The 17,195-nt window shown below is 35.5% G+C and overlaps 3 protein-coding genes across 6 annotated transcripts; 1 reads left to right on the top strand and 2 right to left on the bottom strand.

The window, feature by feature from the left end:
• The first annotated feature begins 689 nt into the window (after positions 1 to 689).
• On the top strand, positions 690 to 2,967 carry LOC7462680 (1-aminocyclopropane-1-carboxylate oxidase homolog 4). The gene is made up of 3 exons (XM_002315823.4): positions 690 to 1,323; positions 1,916 to 2,303; positions 2,435 to 2,967. Exons 1-3 carry the CDS (start codon positions 734 to 736, stop codon positions 2,681 to 2,683), a joined length of 1,227 nt encoding a protein of 408 aa, XP_002315859.2. The 5' UTR covers positions 690 to 733; the 3' UTR covers positions 2,684 to 2,967.
• On the bottom strand, positions 2,919 to 5,864 carry LOC7462679 (zinc finger protein VAR3, chloroplastic). 4 transcript variants are annotated; one of them, XM_024609415.2, is made up of 7 exons: positions 5,103 to 5,854; positions 4,756 to 4,873; positions 4,273 to 4,619; positions 4,043 to 4,174; positions 3,871 to 3,969; positions 3,645 to 3,757; positions 2,919 to 3,575 (listed from the first exon to the last, which is right to left on the bottom strand). In XM_024609415.2, the coding sequence occupies exons 1-7, from the start codon at positions 5,525 to 5,527 to the stop codon at positions 3,244 to 3,246; spliced, it is 1,566 nt and encodes a 521-aa protein (XP_024465183.2). In that variant the 5' UTR covers positions 5,528 to 5,854; the 3' UTR covers positions 2,919 to 3,243. The 4 variants fall into 4 exon arrangements, with proteins under 4 accessions (XP_024465183.2, XP_024465185.2, XP_024465182.2 ...); XM_024609417.2 differs by lacking the exon at positions 3,871 to 3,969 and having other exon boundaries at positions 5,103 to 5,864; XM_024609414.2 differs by having other exon boundaries at positions 2,919 to 3,757; positions 5,103 to 5,839.
• Positions 5,865 to 11,470: 5,606 nt separating this feature from the next.
• LOC7462678 (nudix hydrolase 17, mitochondrial) lies at positions 11,471 to 13,254 on the bottom strand. Its single transcript, XM_002314752.4, has 5 exons — positions 12,829 to 13,254; positions 12,388 to 12,499; positions 12,194 to 12,277; positions 11,942 to 12,070; positions 11,471 to 11,849 (listed from the first exon to the last, which is right to left on the bottom strand). The coding sequence occupies exons 1-5, from the start codon at positions 12,900 to 12,902 to the stop codon at positions 11,718 to 11,720; spliced, it is 531 nt and encodes a 176-aa protein (XP_002314788.2). The 5' UTR covers positions 12,903 to 13,254; the 3' UTR covers positions 11,471 to 11,717.
• Positions 13,255 to 17,195: the final 3,941 nt, after the last annotated feature.

Below are 17,195 nucleotides of genomic sequence, written 5' to 3'. Positions count from 1 at the left end.
CAAGCTTTTCAAATCACCCCCCACCCTATACATCATCTTATTTATACTTTATTTTGACTATTAAAACATGATTTTTTTTCTAAATATTTTAACGGGTCAACATTATATTTTAGTATATAGTATTGTAAAGCATACTTGATGAGTTAAAACTTAAACGTGATGTTGATCTTCAGAAACAAACTCGCAAGTTAGAGTGGAAAGACATTTCTGACCGTAGAAAACTAACCTTCAAGTTATCAAGTCACTATCAATTTGCCAAGAAAAAACAATACACACATGTATAAAATTTAAACTCAATTTGGGTGAATTCAACGGCATGAAAATGACTAAATGAGTTAGGCGACCTTTCTAATAATAGAAAACCAATTATACTTACCGGCTTATTTGGAAATATGAAAAAAATTATTTGTTAAAATATATAAAATTAATATCTTTTTTTATTGCTACAAGGTTTATTTTTACAAAATTATTTAAAAATAATAATTTAAAATTAAAAAAATTAAAAAAATTTAAAACCACGTACCTAACACCACAACAAGCGAAGAACCTAACGACAGCACACAATAGAATCGACGAAACTTAAAATTGTCTGTTTCTATTTGATTGAATCTTACACGTTATTAGCGGAAGTTAATTCCGGAACTTGGAAAAAGACACTTTAGACTTTAGTAGATTTTTTAAGCAATTTATTAAACGAAGATGTTTTCAGATGAACGAAGACTGATAATTTCCAATGCTCTCTATCCAGTTCCCTCTTTGCATCGGCAACACTCACAGCCACCACAGAGAATACTACTCCTGCCATAGCAAAACAGTTAGCCAAAAGAGAAACAAGAAAATTATCATGGCAGCGACGATCAATGATACTGCTAATCAAGAGTACGATCGTTCAAAAGAAGTGAAACAGTTTGATGATTCCAAAATCGGAGTCAAGGGCTTAATTGACTCGGGCATCACCTCAATTCCTCGGATTTTTATTCACCCGCCGGAGACCCTGTCGGATCTCAAATCCAAGAGGAGTACCCGACTACCCGATTCTGAATCCAATCTGATCCCCACAATCGATATCTCGGGCTTGGAGGATTCGAATCGACGGTCAGCAGTAGTGGATAAAGTTGGACGTGCGTGTCGTGAGTTCGGGTTCTTTCAAGTTGTTAATCATGGGGTTCCTCTGGAAGTGTTGGACCGTACGATTGGAGGTATAAAGGGGTTTCATGAACTGCCCACAGAGGAGAAGATGCGGTGGTATCGTAGAGAGATGGGGTCTGGCGTCTCCTTCCTCTCCAACGTCGACTTGTTTCATTCTAAAGCTGCTAGTTGGAGGTAATAAATACCCTGTTTATGTACCCTCTAATTCCAAAATATTTTTTTTGTACTATTTGATATCAATGGTATTCTCAATCAGAGCGACAGCTTCCGCAGCTAAGTCTCTTTTCAATTTGATTTTAAGTAGATCATTCAATTCTGATTCTGAATTGGTACATGCATAAGAAAATTATTTTTCTCTTTATTGATATATCTGAATCCCTGTCCTATAATATTAATAATTAATGATTGATCATTTAATTCGTTTTACTTTTTTGATCCATCTTCCTCTCTCCCACTGAATGGAATACCATTTAGTTATTGCCTAGTTTTTTGTCCGTGAATTTCAATTTACATATGAGGTATATGGGAATCCACGGGTATGAATTCCTTGATTTTAAATAGTTTAACAGTCAATTCCCCTCTTCTAATCTTTCCAACAGCATAATCCTCCAAAATTTTCAAAACTTCACTTGAAGGAACGGTAATAGTCCCTGATCTAATGGATATGTGCAATAATACATGTCTACAAAGACAGTGTTCACGCGTTCTTGGGATACAGATTTTCAATTATTCTGGTACAAAAGCCATAATGTATTTCCATCTGCAGGGACACACTCCAGATGACTCTTGGCCCTAACTTACCAGAGCTTGAAGAAATCCCTGAGATATGTAGAAACGAGCTTGTTGATTGGAATCAATGCGCCAAACAATTGGGAGAGCTGTTGATGGAACTGTTATGTGAAGGCCTAGGATTAAATGCAGGGAAGTTGAAGGACTTGACATTTTTGGATGCTAGGACTATGGCAGCCCACTATTATCCTTACTGTCCCCAGCCCGATCTAACAGTCGGGATTATGTCTCACACAGATCCTGGAGTTTTAACAGTATTACTGCAGGATCAGATTGGTGGTTTGCAGGTTAAACATGGGGAGGGTTGGGTGGATGTTAAACCTGTCCCTGGTGCTATTGTCATCAATGTTGGGGATATAATGCAGGTAGGAACTAGTAACCAGTAACTAGTCTCACTGCTCTTTAACTTATCACCCTGGATACCTTAAAGATTGATGTGCAAACAGGATGAAATTCTGAAGCTTTAAATTCTAATGTGTTCCTTTATGAGTTTCAGATTCTGTCTAATGACGAGTACAAGAGCAATGAGCATAGAGTGTTGGCTAATGGTTGCCATGAACCACGGATTTCAATTGCAATTTTCTTCAACCCACTCAAGAGGGATAGCTTGTTTGGACCTTTTCCGGAGCTAATATCACCAGAAAAACCAGCTGTTTACCGGGAGTTTATATACACGGATTATATAAAAAGGTTCTTCACAAAAGAGTTGGATGGAAAATCTTTGACAAATTACTACAAGCTGTGAGGCATGGAGTAAACAAGAAAGAACACTACCTTGTAATGTGGATTACTGGACAGTGTAGCCAGTTAATATTCTCCCTGTAATTTATTATGCCTAGAAGTTGGTTAATTTAATTGCATAATGGCATTATTTGGTTCATACAATCCCCATTATCAAATGTGTGCAAGTAATGGACTGTATGCTACGGTTCTTCACAAAAGAGTTGGATGGAAACTCTCTGAAAGTTTACTATAAGCAGTGAACGAACAAATGCTCCAGTGTAATAATATTTTTGAACTTAGCTGTCATTCTTATATTACAAATATTAGAGGTTGGAAGAAACAAAATAATTTTCAGCATATTAATTCGGTAACAAACATGTCCTCTTACAATTTTCTCAGTGACCTCTTTTATGCACTTTGACAACTTCCATCTCATCTACAACAGGGATTCATCAAGTTTGCAAAACCACAACAAGAATTTTACCATTGACCTCTCTGTTATCTGTCACATCCACATCATGTGCGTGTTGATCAACAACGCATTTCTCAATCAAGAATTTTCTCAGATTCAGTTCCAGAACATCATGTTTCCTTTTTCCCTCCATGTCCAAACCATTCAGCCATATCTTCATCATCAGTAGATTCAAGGTACTTGAATCTTCTTTGAGTGTTGGCATATTCAAATTCCTTTTCATCTTCTTCCACATGCACACCACCTTTGCTCCTCTCCAACATTTCTAGCTTCCATCTCTCTCTTTTTTGGGCATTTTGAGACAAACTGCTCTTTCCTCCCGCAATAGGGAAATCTACAAATCTCACACCCTCATTCGATGAAATTGAATGATTATCTTCTCTTTCTTCTTCCACAAATCTCCACACGTCTGCACCTCTGTTGTGATGTGTTCCATGCACTCCTACAAAATTATGATCAGCGGCTTCATTTCCACTGTGAAGAAACTTCAATCTACTCTGCTCAGGATTACCTCCCTTGCCATGTTCAAGCTCAGTAGATGACTTTAAACAATTTGATGCCTTTGGCCTTCTATGATCACATTTCAAGCATACCATGTTTCTTCTGAAATTGATGTAGTTGCACCTGCACAATATATATATATATATATAGTATGGTTGTGATAGAACAATAGAGAGTAACTACGTTAAGTATGCATATTTATAAATCTAGAAAAATTGCAAGTGGAAATAACCCACGATTCACATTCCCACTCCCCAGGATTAAGGTGCCGCTTTGGAGGCTTCTCTTTGCATTGCAGACATCTTGTATTCTTGGCAAAGTTCAAGAAATTACATCTGAAGGAATAAAAAGTCAACGGAAAAGCAGAGCCTCGAGTAATAGAATACCAATAAATCTAAGAATCCTTACATTGCACAAATCCAGTCTCCTTTCTTTAATGGAAGATGATCCTGATCCTCGCATAGATGCTTTAGCCTTTCATGGTGCAATCCATCACACCGCAGACATCTAACATTTCTGGCAAAATTGAGGAAGTTGCATCTAACAAACAATATATAGAAGGAAGGTTAGCCACTTGAAGACAAAAAACTATAGATGCCTCGAAATTCAAAATGCCAAAAGATCAAATCATAAATTACTCAGGGCAAAGCCAATCGCCAGGCTTCATTGGAACATTTATTGGGCCTTTATCTTGTGTAGTCGAATTATTTGGTAAAGGGAGACCCCTTTTCAAGGGTTTGCCATTAGGGAGGTCAGAGACAAGTTCGTCATTGCTAAGGCCCACCAACTCCTTCAGCAGCCTTCTCACTGATTCTTTAACCATTTTGTTCTTTTGACATGGCTTATTCTCCACTGTACCGGAAACATAATCGAGCCCATATGTCAGTAGAATACGCATGACATCCACAGTTCGCCCACCTTCATCTTCTCGTGCTTTGACATATGCCCTTTCACAGTCTCCCCTTAAGTTGCAGGAGCTGCAAACCTACGAAGATTACCAATAAACAGAGGCATCCCTTACTGATCGATCTAGAAAATTTGCCAAGAAACATTGAAAAAATAAAAAGAAAAGATTTCTTTTACTATAAAATTCTTTTCGGGAGAAAAAGTTTAGTACATACATGTCCTTCGTTGATGCCCACATGTGCTCTTAAACGTTTCCCAGAGTTCACAACTTTTCTATCTATGCTAGGGCAGCCGCATCCTGCAATAACCCCAATATCTTTCCTCGAGAAGTACCTGGCAGCAAAAGTAGCATGAGAAAGAGAGGCTATTTCTCTCACATTAACAAAATATCAAACAGGTGGCATGCATATTAGAAACAATAATCACAGAAAAATATAATCAAGTTGCTTAATATCAAAGCTGGAACTGAAACTACTCTATAAATAAATAAATAAATAAATAAAATAAGCAAATATCAAAAGTTAGAGGCAAAATCATTCACCCACAAATTAATCTCGGATACCTTATAAGTCCAAACCGATCCCGTGCAAAATTAAGGCACGCGGTTCTAATACAACTCGCGTCCTTGGAACCCAGTTCCTTGTTTCCAACTGGGTTTCCACCAGCTTCAAAGTACCCTCTCTTTAACAGCAATTCCATCAAATCCACCCATTCAGGCCAGGGATGGGAAATCTGAACCGTCGATTCCATTCGTTCACTGGGGTGGCTGTCATCGGACGGTTCGTTAGTTTTTGATGGAAGTTGGTTTTTTTGGTTTGTGGGTTTTGAAGAATCGAGGACTTCTACCTCCTCGAAAATGAAGTCTAGATCCTGGGTTTTGGAGAAGCTGTGCAAATGTGAAATGGGTAGAAGAAACTTAGGGTTTTTATAACAGCTTTTAATGGAAAAAGAAAGATATTCATGGCGAAATTGAAAGAGCTTATTCATTTTTTAAGGATATGGAGTCTTCTTTGGGGGCGGGAAAATGAGCAGGTGACCGTTATTTTTAGGTTTCCTTTCATAGATTTTAAAGGGACAGGTTGGATTTGCGGAACTTTTGAACTGGAATAGAGGAGGGGCCGGGGGAGATATAGATGTTTTATACAAAGTATGTGTGTTTGGAAACGACAATAAGTTGCCCCGAACCTGGGTAGTAGATGATGGATGGTGATAGCAATAGAATTTTACCTTATCTTTATTTTCAAGTAGGTTGAAACAAGAATTGTTGCCTGATCTGCCTTTCATGTACAATATGAAATGCTAGGAAAGGAATATGGTTTTATCACGGGAAAAAAGAACTTGAGAAAATATTATGCAAGGTGAGATAATCAAAAGAGAAATAAGGTAGGATCTCACCGAGTTACCCTACAATAAAGCTATAAAAATGGAGTAAATATAATATAAACAATTAAAACCAAGCCAAAGAACTGACAGGCTTCAACATTGCAAAAACTGCAAACCAGAACAAACGCTAACTGCAAAACTGGCAGCTGCTGCACAGATTAGAAAATCCTGGAGCTTGAGCAACTTCCTGTATCAGCTTTTGAATTCCAAAGCCTAAGCTGAACGGGCATGAATGGTCAATCTCACTAGAGCAGTTACACCAAGGAATTGAGCATTATAAGGGTTTGTGTGTGTGTGTGTGTGTGTGTGTGTATTCTTATCTTTCCAGGCAGTGTAAATGCCAGCACGTCATGCCATTGTAAGGACTAAGAACAATAAGAAGGAAGACACTCTTTAGCGAGTCGCTTTTCACCCATCTAGATTAATTCTGCACAGTCATCATCCCCAGACCTTCCCTGTAACTCTTTTGGCGACTGAACATGTAAATAATAGAATATTATGACCTTTACCTTTATTTTCTAAATTGCAAACAACACACGTGTAGTTTTGTTTAAATCCTTCATTGATAGCAAACCATGCTATACATCAATTATCAGGATGGATGCTATTACACAAGTCTTCATGTCGTGCTTTTAGTCACAGAAGGGAGGACTAAAAGCACGACATGAAGACTTCATGGCACTTCATTCACCACTGTAGTGCCATTCATTGTATATTTTATGAGAGAGATTTCTTTTTGGGATCGAACAGCTTATGTTTTTCTTCTTCAAATCCATCATTAAGTGACTGCGCATCAACCGTCGCAACTCTCGGACCTGAACACTTGTCCTCAGAGCCTCAGACTTGTTATAAACTAAGCCTCCCCAACAGCCAGGGCCAACGTATTCTAATTCCAAATACAACATGGATCAATTGGGAACTTGTGTAAAAAACAAATAAACTGTTGGGGTATAAATGTACCATATTGAAAGAAAGAAAGAAGGAAGGAAGAGGTATAAGCACGATATAAGTGAAACGCCATAAATACCAAGGTTATTAACTATTCTACTGTAGATTAACCCAACAATAAAAGGGAAATAAAGAAAGTGGACACTACCATGCTAGGACGCCTAGAAGTTAAACACGACCTGGCTAGCCCAAGGCTGTAGATTCCAATCTGATAGAGCCCAAGAACTTATGTCTCAGATTTAATAATCGATAGCAGAGCTCAAAGAGATCCGAGTTCTGATGGAGCTCAACAAGAAAATTGAAATTTTATACCAAAAAAAAAAAAACTCTAAGCCCAGAAACTAAGAAAAGGAAAAATAAAATTAGAAGGCAAGTTTCGATGGAGTCCAACAAAAGAACTAACCTTATGCCAAGAGAGCGAGGAGAAATTTAAGAAAGAGAAGGTGATGGCCTTACACAAGAAATGATGTGGTATACCAAATATAAAGAATGAAAGAAAAAGATCTCTTCGTTAATAAATGAAGCTCGACCCAAAAAGAGCACGTGAGGTGTGTGCAATGTGTCCACGTGGCAATCTTAGGGGCGAAAAATGATGGCTGATGGTTGCACGAGGGTGTGAATGTGCTGCGTATAAAAGAAACAAACAAGCGGTAATAGCGAAGAACTAGACCATTGGCTGGTGTTCCATCAATTTTATTTTTTTTAACATAAAAACAATGTACATGCGTTATTAACATGTATTTTTTTCAAATATTAACAACATAATATGTTTTCAACCCAAATTATCTTGTTAAGTTTTTTACTTTCGTTGTAATAATTTTATAGAAAATAAATTATAAAAATTAATTTATAATCAACAAAATATTAAATAAAAATAATAAAAAAACAACTCGAGTCAATAATGGTTAACTTACCAAACCAATAATTCAGATCATAAGAATAGAATAACTTCGTAGAGAGCAAATAAAAAAAATTAAAGGATAAAATTAAAAAAAATCAATTAAAACAGAACAAAGAAAACAAAATCAACATGCCTAACTCGTGATCCTAGTAATGAGATCATAATAATTTCATATAAAAAAAAATAATCATGAAACTCAATTTTCAATTAATTCAAAATTAAATAATAAAATTAAAAAAAATTAATTAGAAAACACAGCAAAAAAAAAAATGATTGAATCAATTTAGGTTAACCTATTAAACACAAGATTCTGTTATCAAATCATGATAAATTTATAAAAAATAAATTATAAAAATTATAAAATTTCACTTCTAATAAATTTAATGTTAAAAGTTATAATTAATTTTTTTTTCTCATAAAACCAGTATATAAACTAATAAAAATAAATTATAATTAACAATTCTCAAACACAATCTAATATTAACAGATATAAAATAAAAAAAGTGTTTCGTTAATGTGGTTACAGTAACTCACCGTGTTTTGTTAATTAATTAATGTACTTGGTGGAGTGCGTAATTAATCATTTTAATATGGACTGGGCTCAAGTCTGAATGAAAAATAATAAAAGTGGGCATTCCCAAACAAAGAAGCCCATCAAAAAGTTAAAGCTAATAAAGTTAAACACAACCCAGCCCAAGGCTAAAGGATTCAAATTTAACTTAACCACCTGCGCGCCTCCATATGTCATCATCACGATGATACCAAAGACTTAATGGCGTTGCATGTTAGGTTTAAATTTTAGTTTTACCTTCTGCGTCTTACTATTACACGCCCCTAAGACGGAAACAGCTGAGATCTTGAAACCATAGTTGCAGTGATGATTAAGAGGAAAGGAAAGTTTGTTCTGAGAATAGCAGTTCAGCTACTTCATGCAGCTGAAGTTGACTTTCAGGGAGGATTTGGGACTATAAATACTTCCAAGACTTTTCTTCTGACTGATTCTAGACAGAACGTCGAGGCCAAGAGTGCCCACTGAAATATTAATTTGTTTGCAAATATTTCTATTACTGACAAAGCCAGGAAAATGTATGTTACTTTGCAGGAATGCCTAACTCCTGTTATCAAGTAATCTAGCAACAAAGTAGCTGCGCTGCCATATCCACAAGTAAGAAGCAGATGCTTGTCTGCTAGTTCATTTTCTGGAATGAAGTTATCTGTATCCTCTTTTTTTTATTAAGTTGATCATCTGCCAATATTGGGCTAATTAACGTGATGTCATTTGAACCAAAGAAAAACTTATGAAGGAAAAGGACGATTACGATATTTGAGTCAGGTTATATATATAGGAGAGAACTTGACATTTCCGTTGATCCAGACAAGCGGAAACACAAAGCATAGCATACTGGCGGGTCAAATTTGAATTGGTATATAGTAATGTGAAAGCATGAAGACTTGATGAGCGGCTAGACCGTAAGTAATGATCCAGTTTTTCCTGTGTTATACGCAACCTCCTTTTCTTACCAATGACAGTGCTGCAAATTGCGCCTTTCTGGTGCAGGCTGGATGCGCACCCACTTCCTGTTCAGGGTGGAGAATGACAAAGCATCAAATAATGGGTAAGGAACGGAGTCTACTTGTATGTTTTTCCAAACAAAAGCAGTCTGGTATGAAGTCCAAGAAATTAGCCAGGATCTAGCTATTGTAAATTAGTAATCAAGATCTTGGATTTGTTGAGGGAGGCCATTAATATCCATATACATTTGGTCCTGGCGCTGATCATTGAAGGAGATCAAATTAATCATTTCCTCAAGCCAAACCAAAAGGTAGCTTCTCGCATCGTCAATAAAAAGTAACTTGGTTGTTTTGGCTCTTCACAAGCACTGGCTAGTATAAGGCTCTCAAAATCTTCATATATCAGCTGCAAAATTAACGACTTAAAGAATTCTCCATATGATCAAGCCCGACTCTAGCCAGAGCAAGTACTGATCAGCACTCTCCCGCCACGGATTTAATTCACTAAGTTTCGATTCCATATGTACGTGCGTGCGTGTGCGAGGGAGAGGGGGTTTAAATAAAATGACATTTAAATATTTAAAGAATAAGGATGACTGATCTTCCAATGGTAATGTGTTAATGATGGCGGAGTCGATTCTGTAATATGAAATATTAGATAGGAAAGGTTTTTCAACGCCAATATATATGCCATGAAGAAGAAGATCAAACTCTATTGTTAATGCCTAATTAATGAACTAATTAATGATGCTGTGTTATGCTATTATTATTGTGTTGTGTTATGCTATTTGATGCTGTATTATAGAATAAAAGTAGTATTTAATAATTAGTTATTGTGTTGTGTTTATGAATACTGTCTATATATTGCTATACTTTTAAAATACGAAATGAAGATTGTACTAAAAATATTTAAATAAATACATTTCACTTATATTAAATGGTTTAAGACTTCTTAAAATATTTACATAACATGTGAATATATTTTTTATAAGAGTAGTAATTCTTACGTCAAAAAAAGGAGGTTGAATAGGGTATTTATACACACACACCATTTAAATAAAATTAATAAATTGTATAAAAAAAACTTTGAAATAGAATTATAAAAAATACCAGCATATTTGGTATTTGTAATTAGAAAAAAATGATGGAAAAGGTTTTTATTTATATTAAAAAAAAATGGATCCTATAAGCAGCTGTGCTTTTAATTAGTGAATTAAATGCAATAATGATTTTTACTTTGATTTCAAATCAAAATAGATATTAACTAAAATATCGTTTTTAAATTAAAAAGAAATAAAATCAGTTTTGTTTTAAAAACACAACAGTATCAATTAAGCACCTTTAATTGAGTACTTTGACAGCTGAAAATATGGAACCATCCAAGGCTGATGATAACTGCACACCATTTTCCCCCCACATAACCAGACAACCCAGTAGCGCGGAACTAGATATAAAGTTAAGGGTGCGATATATGGCAACCCTAAATTTTGAGAAAGTTTACAGTTTAGTCCTAAACATTGAGAATTTAAATTTAAAATTATTATTAAGAAATATTTATTTTGCATCCTCAAATATTATGTTCTATCTCTATAGCGTTTCCTTTATTATTTTATTTTTAAGCTTATCCTAATTTTTTTTTTCATTTTGACATCTACAGTTCCGTTCATGCTACAACCTGTCAAATGTTTTCAGGTTGGCCATGTGCTATGAAACCATTGGCTGTCTCGTTGCAAAAATTGGTAGATGAAAAGGAAGGGCATTGAGAGGGGGCATAGAATCTGATGCCTGGAAATTGATTAGTGGCTGCACGTCACCTCTACTTAGAATTCTCTACTCCAACATATTCGTTGTCTTCGTAATTAACAAGATGCTTCGTTCATCTTGATTCCAGGCCAAAAAACTAACAAAATACGTTTCGGGTCCTCATCACAGTTAAGTCTGTGGCAAACAGCAACGATACCAGTCAAGGCAGTGGTTTTCATCAGGAGGAATTTTATTACGGAACAGAAATAAAGTTCTGGAAATGTCGTGTGTGTGTGTGTGTGTGTGTTGCAATGGCAAAAAGATTGTATCAAGCTGTAGGGACAGGGCTTAATTTGATGAACTCTGTATGACATCAAGGTGTCTTTACTCAGGTTTATATAGCAGACAAATTAAAAGACGGGAGGAAGTATGAACACATAGTATTCAAATAGCTCCTTACATGGAAAGTAAAGGATATATTATCTCACCAGAGAAATTAACATTTACATTTTACATTTTTCAGCTACTTTTCCCTGCTTCGGTTTAATTATTATTAGAGCCTACAGTAAAGAACAACGGGTAGTTCTGTTTACTAGTTCGATCTTGATCCGTCTTCTGCATGCTTCCATGAAGACATGGTGCGTTGAGACTTGGGAATATATGTGTTATGTAGAATTAATCTAATCTTTTCTATCTCAGAGAGCACGATAGCATATGCTCTTCGTTCTGTTGTTGCAGAGATTTATGCCGCTCAACTAACATGTCCAAGGCTTCCTTCATCCACCAATGCCTACAAACTTCTCTGGCTTCATCCACAGTCATCTGTTGTCACGGATAATAATATTATTAGCACACAATATTGTGGCAAATTATTTAACATATATGGCGCAGCAGAAGAAATTAAAGCAACATACCCAAATTCTTTGCCTGACATTCTTCTCCGGCCAAAGATCAAGTTGCTTTGTCACAAGCAAAGGAAACATATATCCTTCATAAAATGTGCCATGTCTTTTGCTTAAAAAGTTCCATTTCCCTAGTCCATCCTGCCATGTATAAGCATCCATATTAAAAACAAAATTTAAAAACCATACCAATATATAATATCAAAAAAAGAAGACCAAAATTACAGTGGTTATTAATTTACAGTTGGCTTAATAGACACCAACCTCAACATTGCCAAGAACCCCGGCTTCTTCAAGCGATTCTCTGGAAGCTGCTTCTTCCACAGATTCATCAAGTTCCCAACCACCCTGACAAGCCAGAAGGTAACATGTATGTTAAAGCATAATCAGTGATGCAATTTTAGGCCCTTGATATATGAGAGGAAAAATGCGAAGCCATTTTTGAATTTTTTGTATACCTTAGGGAACATCATTCCTCGGGCTTGCCCCTTCTGTGAAGTGATAACTAGTACTTCCAATTCATCACCAACGGAACCATCACTACAATTTTTGAATCGATATGGAATGCATCTGAAATTTCAAACATTCAATAACATAATAAGAGATATTTCTGATTAATTAATATAAGCAACTTAATCATGATTTGTTTATTTGAATCAAGGAATCAAAAGGAGACGAAAACAACATATAATGTCCATGAAGGACAAGCGAGCATAAATGGGGGCCACGCCAAAGAAAAGGGCAAAAAAAAACAGAAGAAGAAAAAACTCTTCTGCTATCAAACAAAGAGAGAAAGGCCGCCGTCATCGAGAAGGAAAACTCATGGGGCCACGCAGTTACGCAATCTCAATACTAAAATCCAGAAAATAAAAGATGAGAAAAGGAAAATTAAGACTCACCCAACTACTTGGCGGCGGCCCAGGTTATCATACCTCTGCAGCTCCCTCCCTGATCGAGCTACCAAACACGCCATTTTCGAGAGCTTTGAGTTAAAAAGAAAGGTGGCCTTAAAAAATCCTTCGGTTAAGAAAACTACGGTAAAGGACTGACTTTCAGTTTAGTTTCCAAAAACATCTACCAGTAACAAAAGAAAGATAGGTTCTAAATATTCCTAGATAAACACACTGTGGGGGTTGAATAGAAATTAAGAACCGGTACAAGAATGAGGCTGGAAGGCTTGCTGGTTTGGCTGGTCACAACAGCGAAGCAAAAGCCTAATATAGAAGATTACAAGAGATCACAAAGAATGGTTTGCTTTGGTCCCTGAAAAATGTTTTGGACTTTTATCTAATAAATCGCTATATGGATCTATCTAGAACTGCTATATATAGAGATGGATAGATGAATGTGTCTGAATTTATATGTTTTTTATGTTAAGAAAACATTAAGGTTAGTTCGTCACAAAGATGTGTAATGGACGCGTCGGCATCTCTATGCTACGTACGTGTCCTTTCTGTGTCGTTTCCTGGCTCATGATTTTATTATTCTATTCTATGGTATGGTGCGGTGTGGTGGTAGTAGAAGTAAATAGTAGTTTTATTGGGCTAGTCCACACGGTTCAAAATAAATGGGGGGCGCGGCGCATGAGGCGTTGACTTGATCAGATAACATACTCACGTGTGCGCGAGTGGGCTATTGTTTGTTGTTAGGTTTGGGTGGATAGGGAAGTCATAGCCCCAAGCTAGCTACGCTACATGTCATTACCTTTTTTATGTTTTTTATGGAATATTACGTACTCGTACAGTGGTCAATGCATTGCTGCTAACCTCTCCTGGGAGAATACTTGTTTTCTCCTTTTCTTTCAAATCCATTTCCTCGCCTTTTGTTTTTTTGGATCGAGGCTTAGGCATTCCCCTTTTTTTTCCTTCCTGAATCCTGCAGAAGTTGCTGGCGATCCTGATCATATTACACCTCTTGCCAAGAAGGACAATAATTTAGCAGGGGTATTTTATAGCCTCCAAATTTTAAAAAAAGAAGCATGTTGTACTTCAATATTAAAGTTGTGACAATTTTGAAGAGATGCATGTAATAATAGAATGTAATAAGTTAGATCTAGGACATCAGCAGCGTACGTTTTGCATGTTGTTCGAGTGCAAAATATATACTATCATAAATGCACATGCACTACATAATTGCTCAGTAGCCAAACCACGTACTAATTTATATATTCGTTTTTGTTTTTGCTTGTTCCAGGAGTTCCATTAGCTAGTGAACTTGAAATGGCCTGTTTTTCTTCTGAAGTTTTTTTAATCGGTGGTTTATTATTCTTTCAAGGGGTAATCCCATATAGCTGAATTTTCATCCTTTTCTTTTTTTGATAAGCCATAGTTTATAGATGAATATATATATATATATGATTAAAACATCCCGGGAGGACGAAAACAAAAGTTACATTGAGAAGTGATACGTGAAATTGTGCGCAGAGAAGATTGCACAGACACAATGACATCAAGCTGTAATAACGTTTGATTTGAGAGGTATTCACATTCTATAAATAAGATGTGCGTGTATGTTCAATTAGATAATTATCTCTCAGCAGGAGCACAGACACAACAAGAAAGCCTAAAATGAAGATTATTTTTTCTCACCACGAACAAATTTCTCTGGCTTACCGCTGTCTATCAAGTTTCAAGGTATGGCATCGATATTCCCTGGAGAAAACCAAGGCTAAAAGAAAACAACGAGGCGGCTCTAGGCTGAATATTTGATATCGAGATCTGCAAAAATATATAGCAGTTCAATGTTGAAAAGTGTACTTGTATATGCTGACATGTCAATAACTATGTACTGCTGTCCATTCAGATTCAGGTATTATAATTGAAAAAAGTAGTCTCTCCCTCTATATTGATTAGGGTTGACCTACAGGTGATTAAAATGCAACCAAGAATTTCATGTTTATTGTTTTTTTTCTTTTAATAATCCACCTCCTGTTAATTTCTTTTAACTGGTTGATAAATAAACAAATAACAAATGGATCTTATCAATTGCTATTTTTCATTTTAGTTGTTTTTTTATGTAGTTTCCAGGTTATCTCTTCGATCAAATTGTCATAAAGAGTGAACTCCTTCGTTGACATCTTCAAGAGCATGCATATATAGAACTTGCTGATCATATTTGAAATTTTGAATTTGACCGCATGCAAAGCATCTAAACCAGAAAAAAAAAACAGTGGCCCAAAATAAAACGTGTGTTTTCTTCTTTATTTTTCTATTACGCCTGCAATTAATTTCTTTTCCATTACGCCTCCAGTAGCTATAGCCAAGTTCTTGATGGATCTGCTTCTCCTCCAAAATATATGACTGGCTGGATGAATGAATGATTATACAATAAATCCTTTTCAGACATGCACGTGGTTGTGCTGATCATTACTATAATATGTATGTACTTGATTGGTGTAGTTGTGTTACATTGTGAGATCAAATTATTTTCGAAACGTGAAAAAAAAAACTCAAGTTATGTATTATTTAAAAAACTATGAGATTCTGATCAATTACTTGAATGGATAATAATGGTAAATAAATTGAACTAAACAAAAATATTGGTAATGATCAACTCAAAAAATAAACTCTTGCTAATACCATGGAAAAACAATCCTCCTAGTATTCTTATTTAGGCAAGAAATAAGACAATTATGGGAGATAATTAATCAATATGTTTTATTGGCTCTGCATGGAAAGATGAAAAATATAAGGACTAAAAGGACAGGTGTGGAAAGGTAAGAGGGGCAGTTGCCATTCTTCTATACAACTTTTAGGTTCACCGGCCCTTCTCTTAACTAAGAGGGGGCACGATCCAATCACACACGTACATGGAGAATTTTAAAGAATTTTTTATTTAAAGATATTTTATAATAATTTAAAACACATAAAAAAGTAAATAAATAAATAAATAATTTATTTTTTTGAAAAATATATTTAAAAAAAAAAAAACAATCATCATCGATTGAATAAAAGTACTTCCGTCTAGCAACCAATTACCTCCACGGCATGTAAGAACTTTAAGTACTGAGTAAATTTCATAGTCCGAGAATGATCCAAGCATGTTCCAAAACAAAACAAAAGTATTAACATCTGATTGTGACTGCAATGGAACTCATGCGGCGCGCTTGATTGAATTAATCTCACAATTGGATAAGCTCTAAATAATAAGGCCAACCACGCCACATAAGTACTAGTCTCCATAAATTTGATTTTTATTTCATGCGTATGGAAACTGTTCACTACTCCATGTCAAAGTACTTAATCCCTCGATTTTGATGTGTTTGTCAAATTAATCATCTACCATGACGGGTATGAGGTATAATTTTTTTCTTTAAATACAAACAATTAATCAATAATGTATATCAGCTTTGTCAAAGAAAAAAAACTTCAACCCAATTTGTTTAATGAATTCTTCAACCAATTCTACAATTCACTCCTCTATAATTATGGTTGGCAAATTAAATAAACCACCGTAGAAAACAGCATCCCACAGATCAAGGGGCAAGATACTCCGGCCGTACTGGTTGGAAGCATCAGGCTCTTCAATACAAATGTTAGCCCTCTGCGGCCCGAGAAGCCAAATCCATCCATCAGTTTTTTGCTCTCAATTCCACTAATTGCAATAAGTTATTTATAGAATTAAAAATAATTGTTAAAGATCTCAAGCAGCAGACGAGTCGCCTTCAAAAGAAGGTTATGGAGACGTATAAATTGAGTAGGTCGGACTCCCATGTAGTGGAAAAACATGCCTGCCCCGCCCACTACACAAGAATTTATTCCCTCCTCTTTGTCTCCTTGCTGTTTTATCTTCAAACCTATACAATTATAAAATGACTTGCGAAGTTAATAATTAAACAGGAAGACTCTTCCAACTAAAAAAATCAATAGAGGAGTTCCTCTTGAATTTTCATAGGTACCTTCCATGTGATGCGTGGTTGTTAGGATACCTCTTCATGAATTCTTTTTACTTATTTACTTGGCTTTTCCTACTTTATTTAATTATACGTACATGATATCATTTACAGTGACCAATGAATCATGAAAACTTTATTATTGAATTTAGCTTTCCATGATTGCATCTTGAATTGAATTGAAGGATATGAACTTGAATATAGATTTAGTTTCTACACCTTGTTATTTCTGCACAAACAAATTCTCAATCAAAATAGATAAAAATGAGTAATATATAGGAAGATAAAAAAGAATGAAAAATGAGGAAATGTATGATTGTTGAATGAACTTGAATGTTTTATCCGGTAATAAAAAATAAAAATATTTATATATCT

This window comes from Populus trichocarpa, chromosome 10, assembly GCF_000002775.5.
Source record: "Populus trichocarpa isolate Nisqually-1 chromosome 10, P.trichocarpa_v4.1, whole genome shotgun sequence".
Taxonomy (NCBI): Eukaryota; Viridiplantae; Streptophyta; class Magnoliopsida; order Malpighiales; family Salicaceae; genus Populus; species Populus trichocarpa.
Note: the sequence above shows the minus strand (reverse complement) of the source record. Positions and strands in the feature narration are given on the sequence as shown.

Bases quoted from the DNA above. Each gene is read 5' to 3' on its own strand.
- LOC7462680 (XM_002315823.4), top strand. From the start codon at position 734: ATGCTCTCTATCCAGTTCCCTCTTTGCATCGGCAACACTCACAGCCAC. The intron at 1,324-1,915 runs GTAATAAATACC...TTCCATCTGCAG, and splicing joins TCTAAAGCTGCTAGTTGGAG to GGACACACTCCAGATGACTC. The intron at 2,304-2,434 runs GTAGGAACTAGT...TATGAGTTTCAG, and splicing joins ATGTTGGGGATATAATGCAG to ATTCTGTCTAATGACGAGTA.
- LOC7462679 (XM_024609414.2), bottom strand. From the start codon at position 5,527: ATGAATAAGCTCTTTCAATTTCGCCATGAATATCTTTCTTTTTCCATT. The intron at 4,620-4,755 runs GTATGTACTAAA...TAATCTTCGTAG, and splicing joins TGGGCATCAACGAAGGACAT to GTTTGCAGCTCCTGCAACTT. The intron at 4,175-4,272 runs GTAATTTATGAT...ATTGTTTGTTAG, and splicing joins GGCGATTGGCTTTGCCCTGA to ATGCAACTTCCTCAATTTTG.
- LOC7462678 (XM_002314752.4), bottom strand. From the start codon at position 12,902: ATGGCGTGTTTGGTAGCTCGATCAGGGAGGGAGCTGCAGAGGTATGAT. The intron at 12,500-12,828 runs GTGAGTCTTAAT...TTGAAATTTCAG, and splicing joins GGCCGCCGCCAAGTAGTTGG to ATGCATTCCATATCGATTCA. The intron at 12,071-12,193 runs GTTGGTGTCTAT...TATACATGGCAG, and splicing joins GGGTTCTTGGCAATGTTGAG to GATGGACTAGGGAAATGGAA.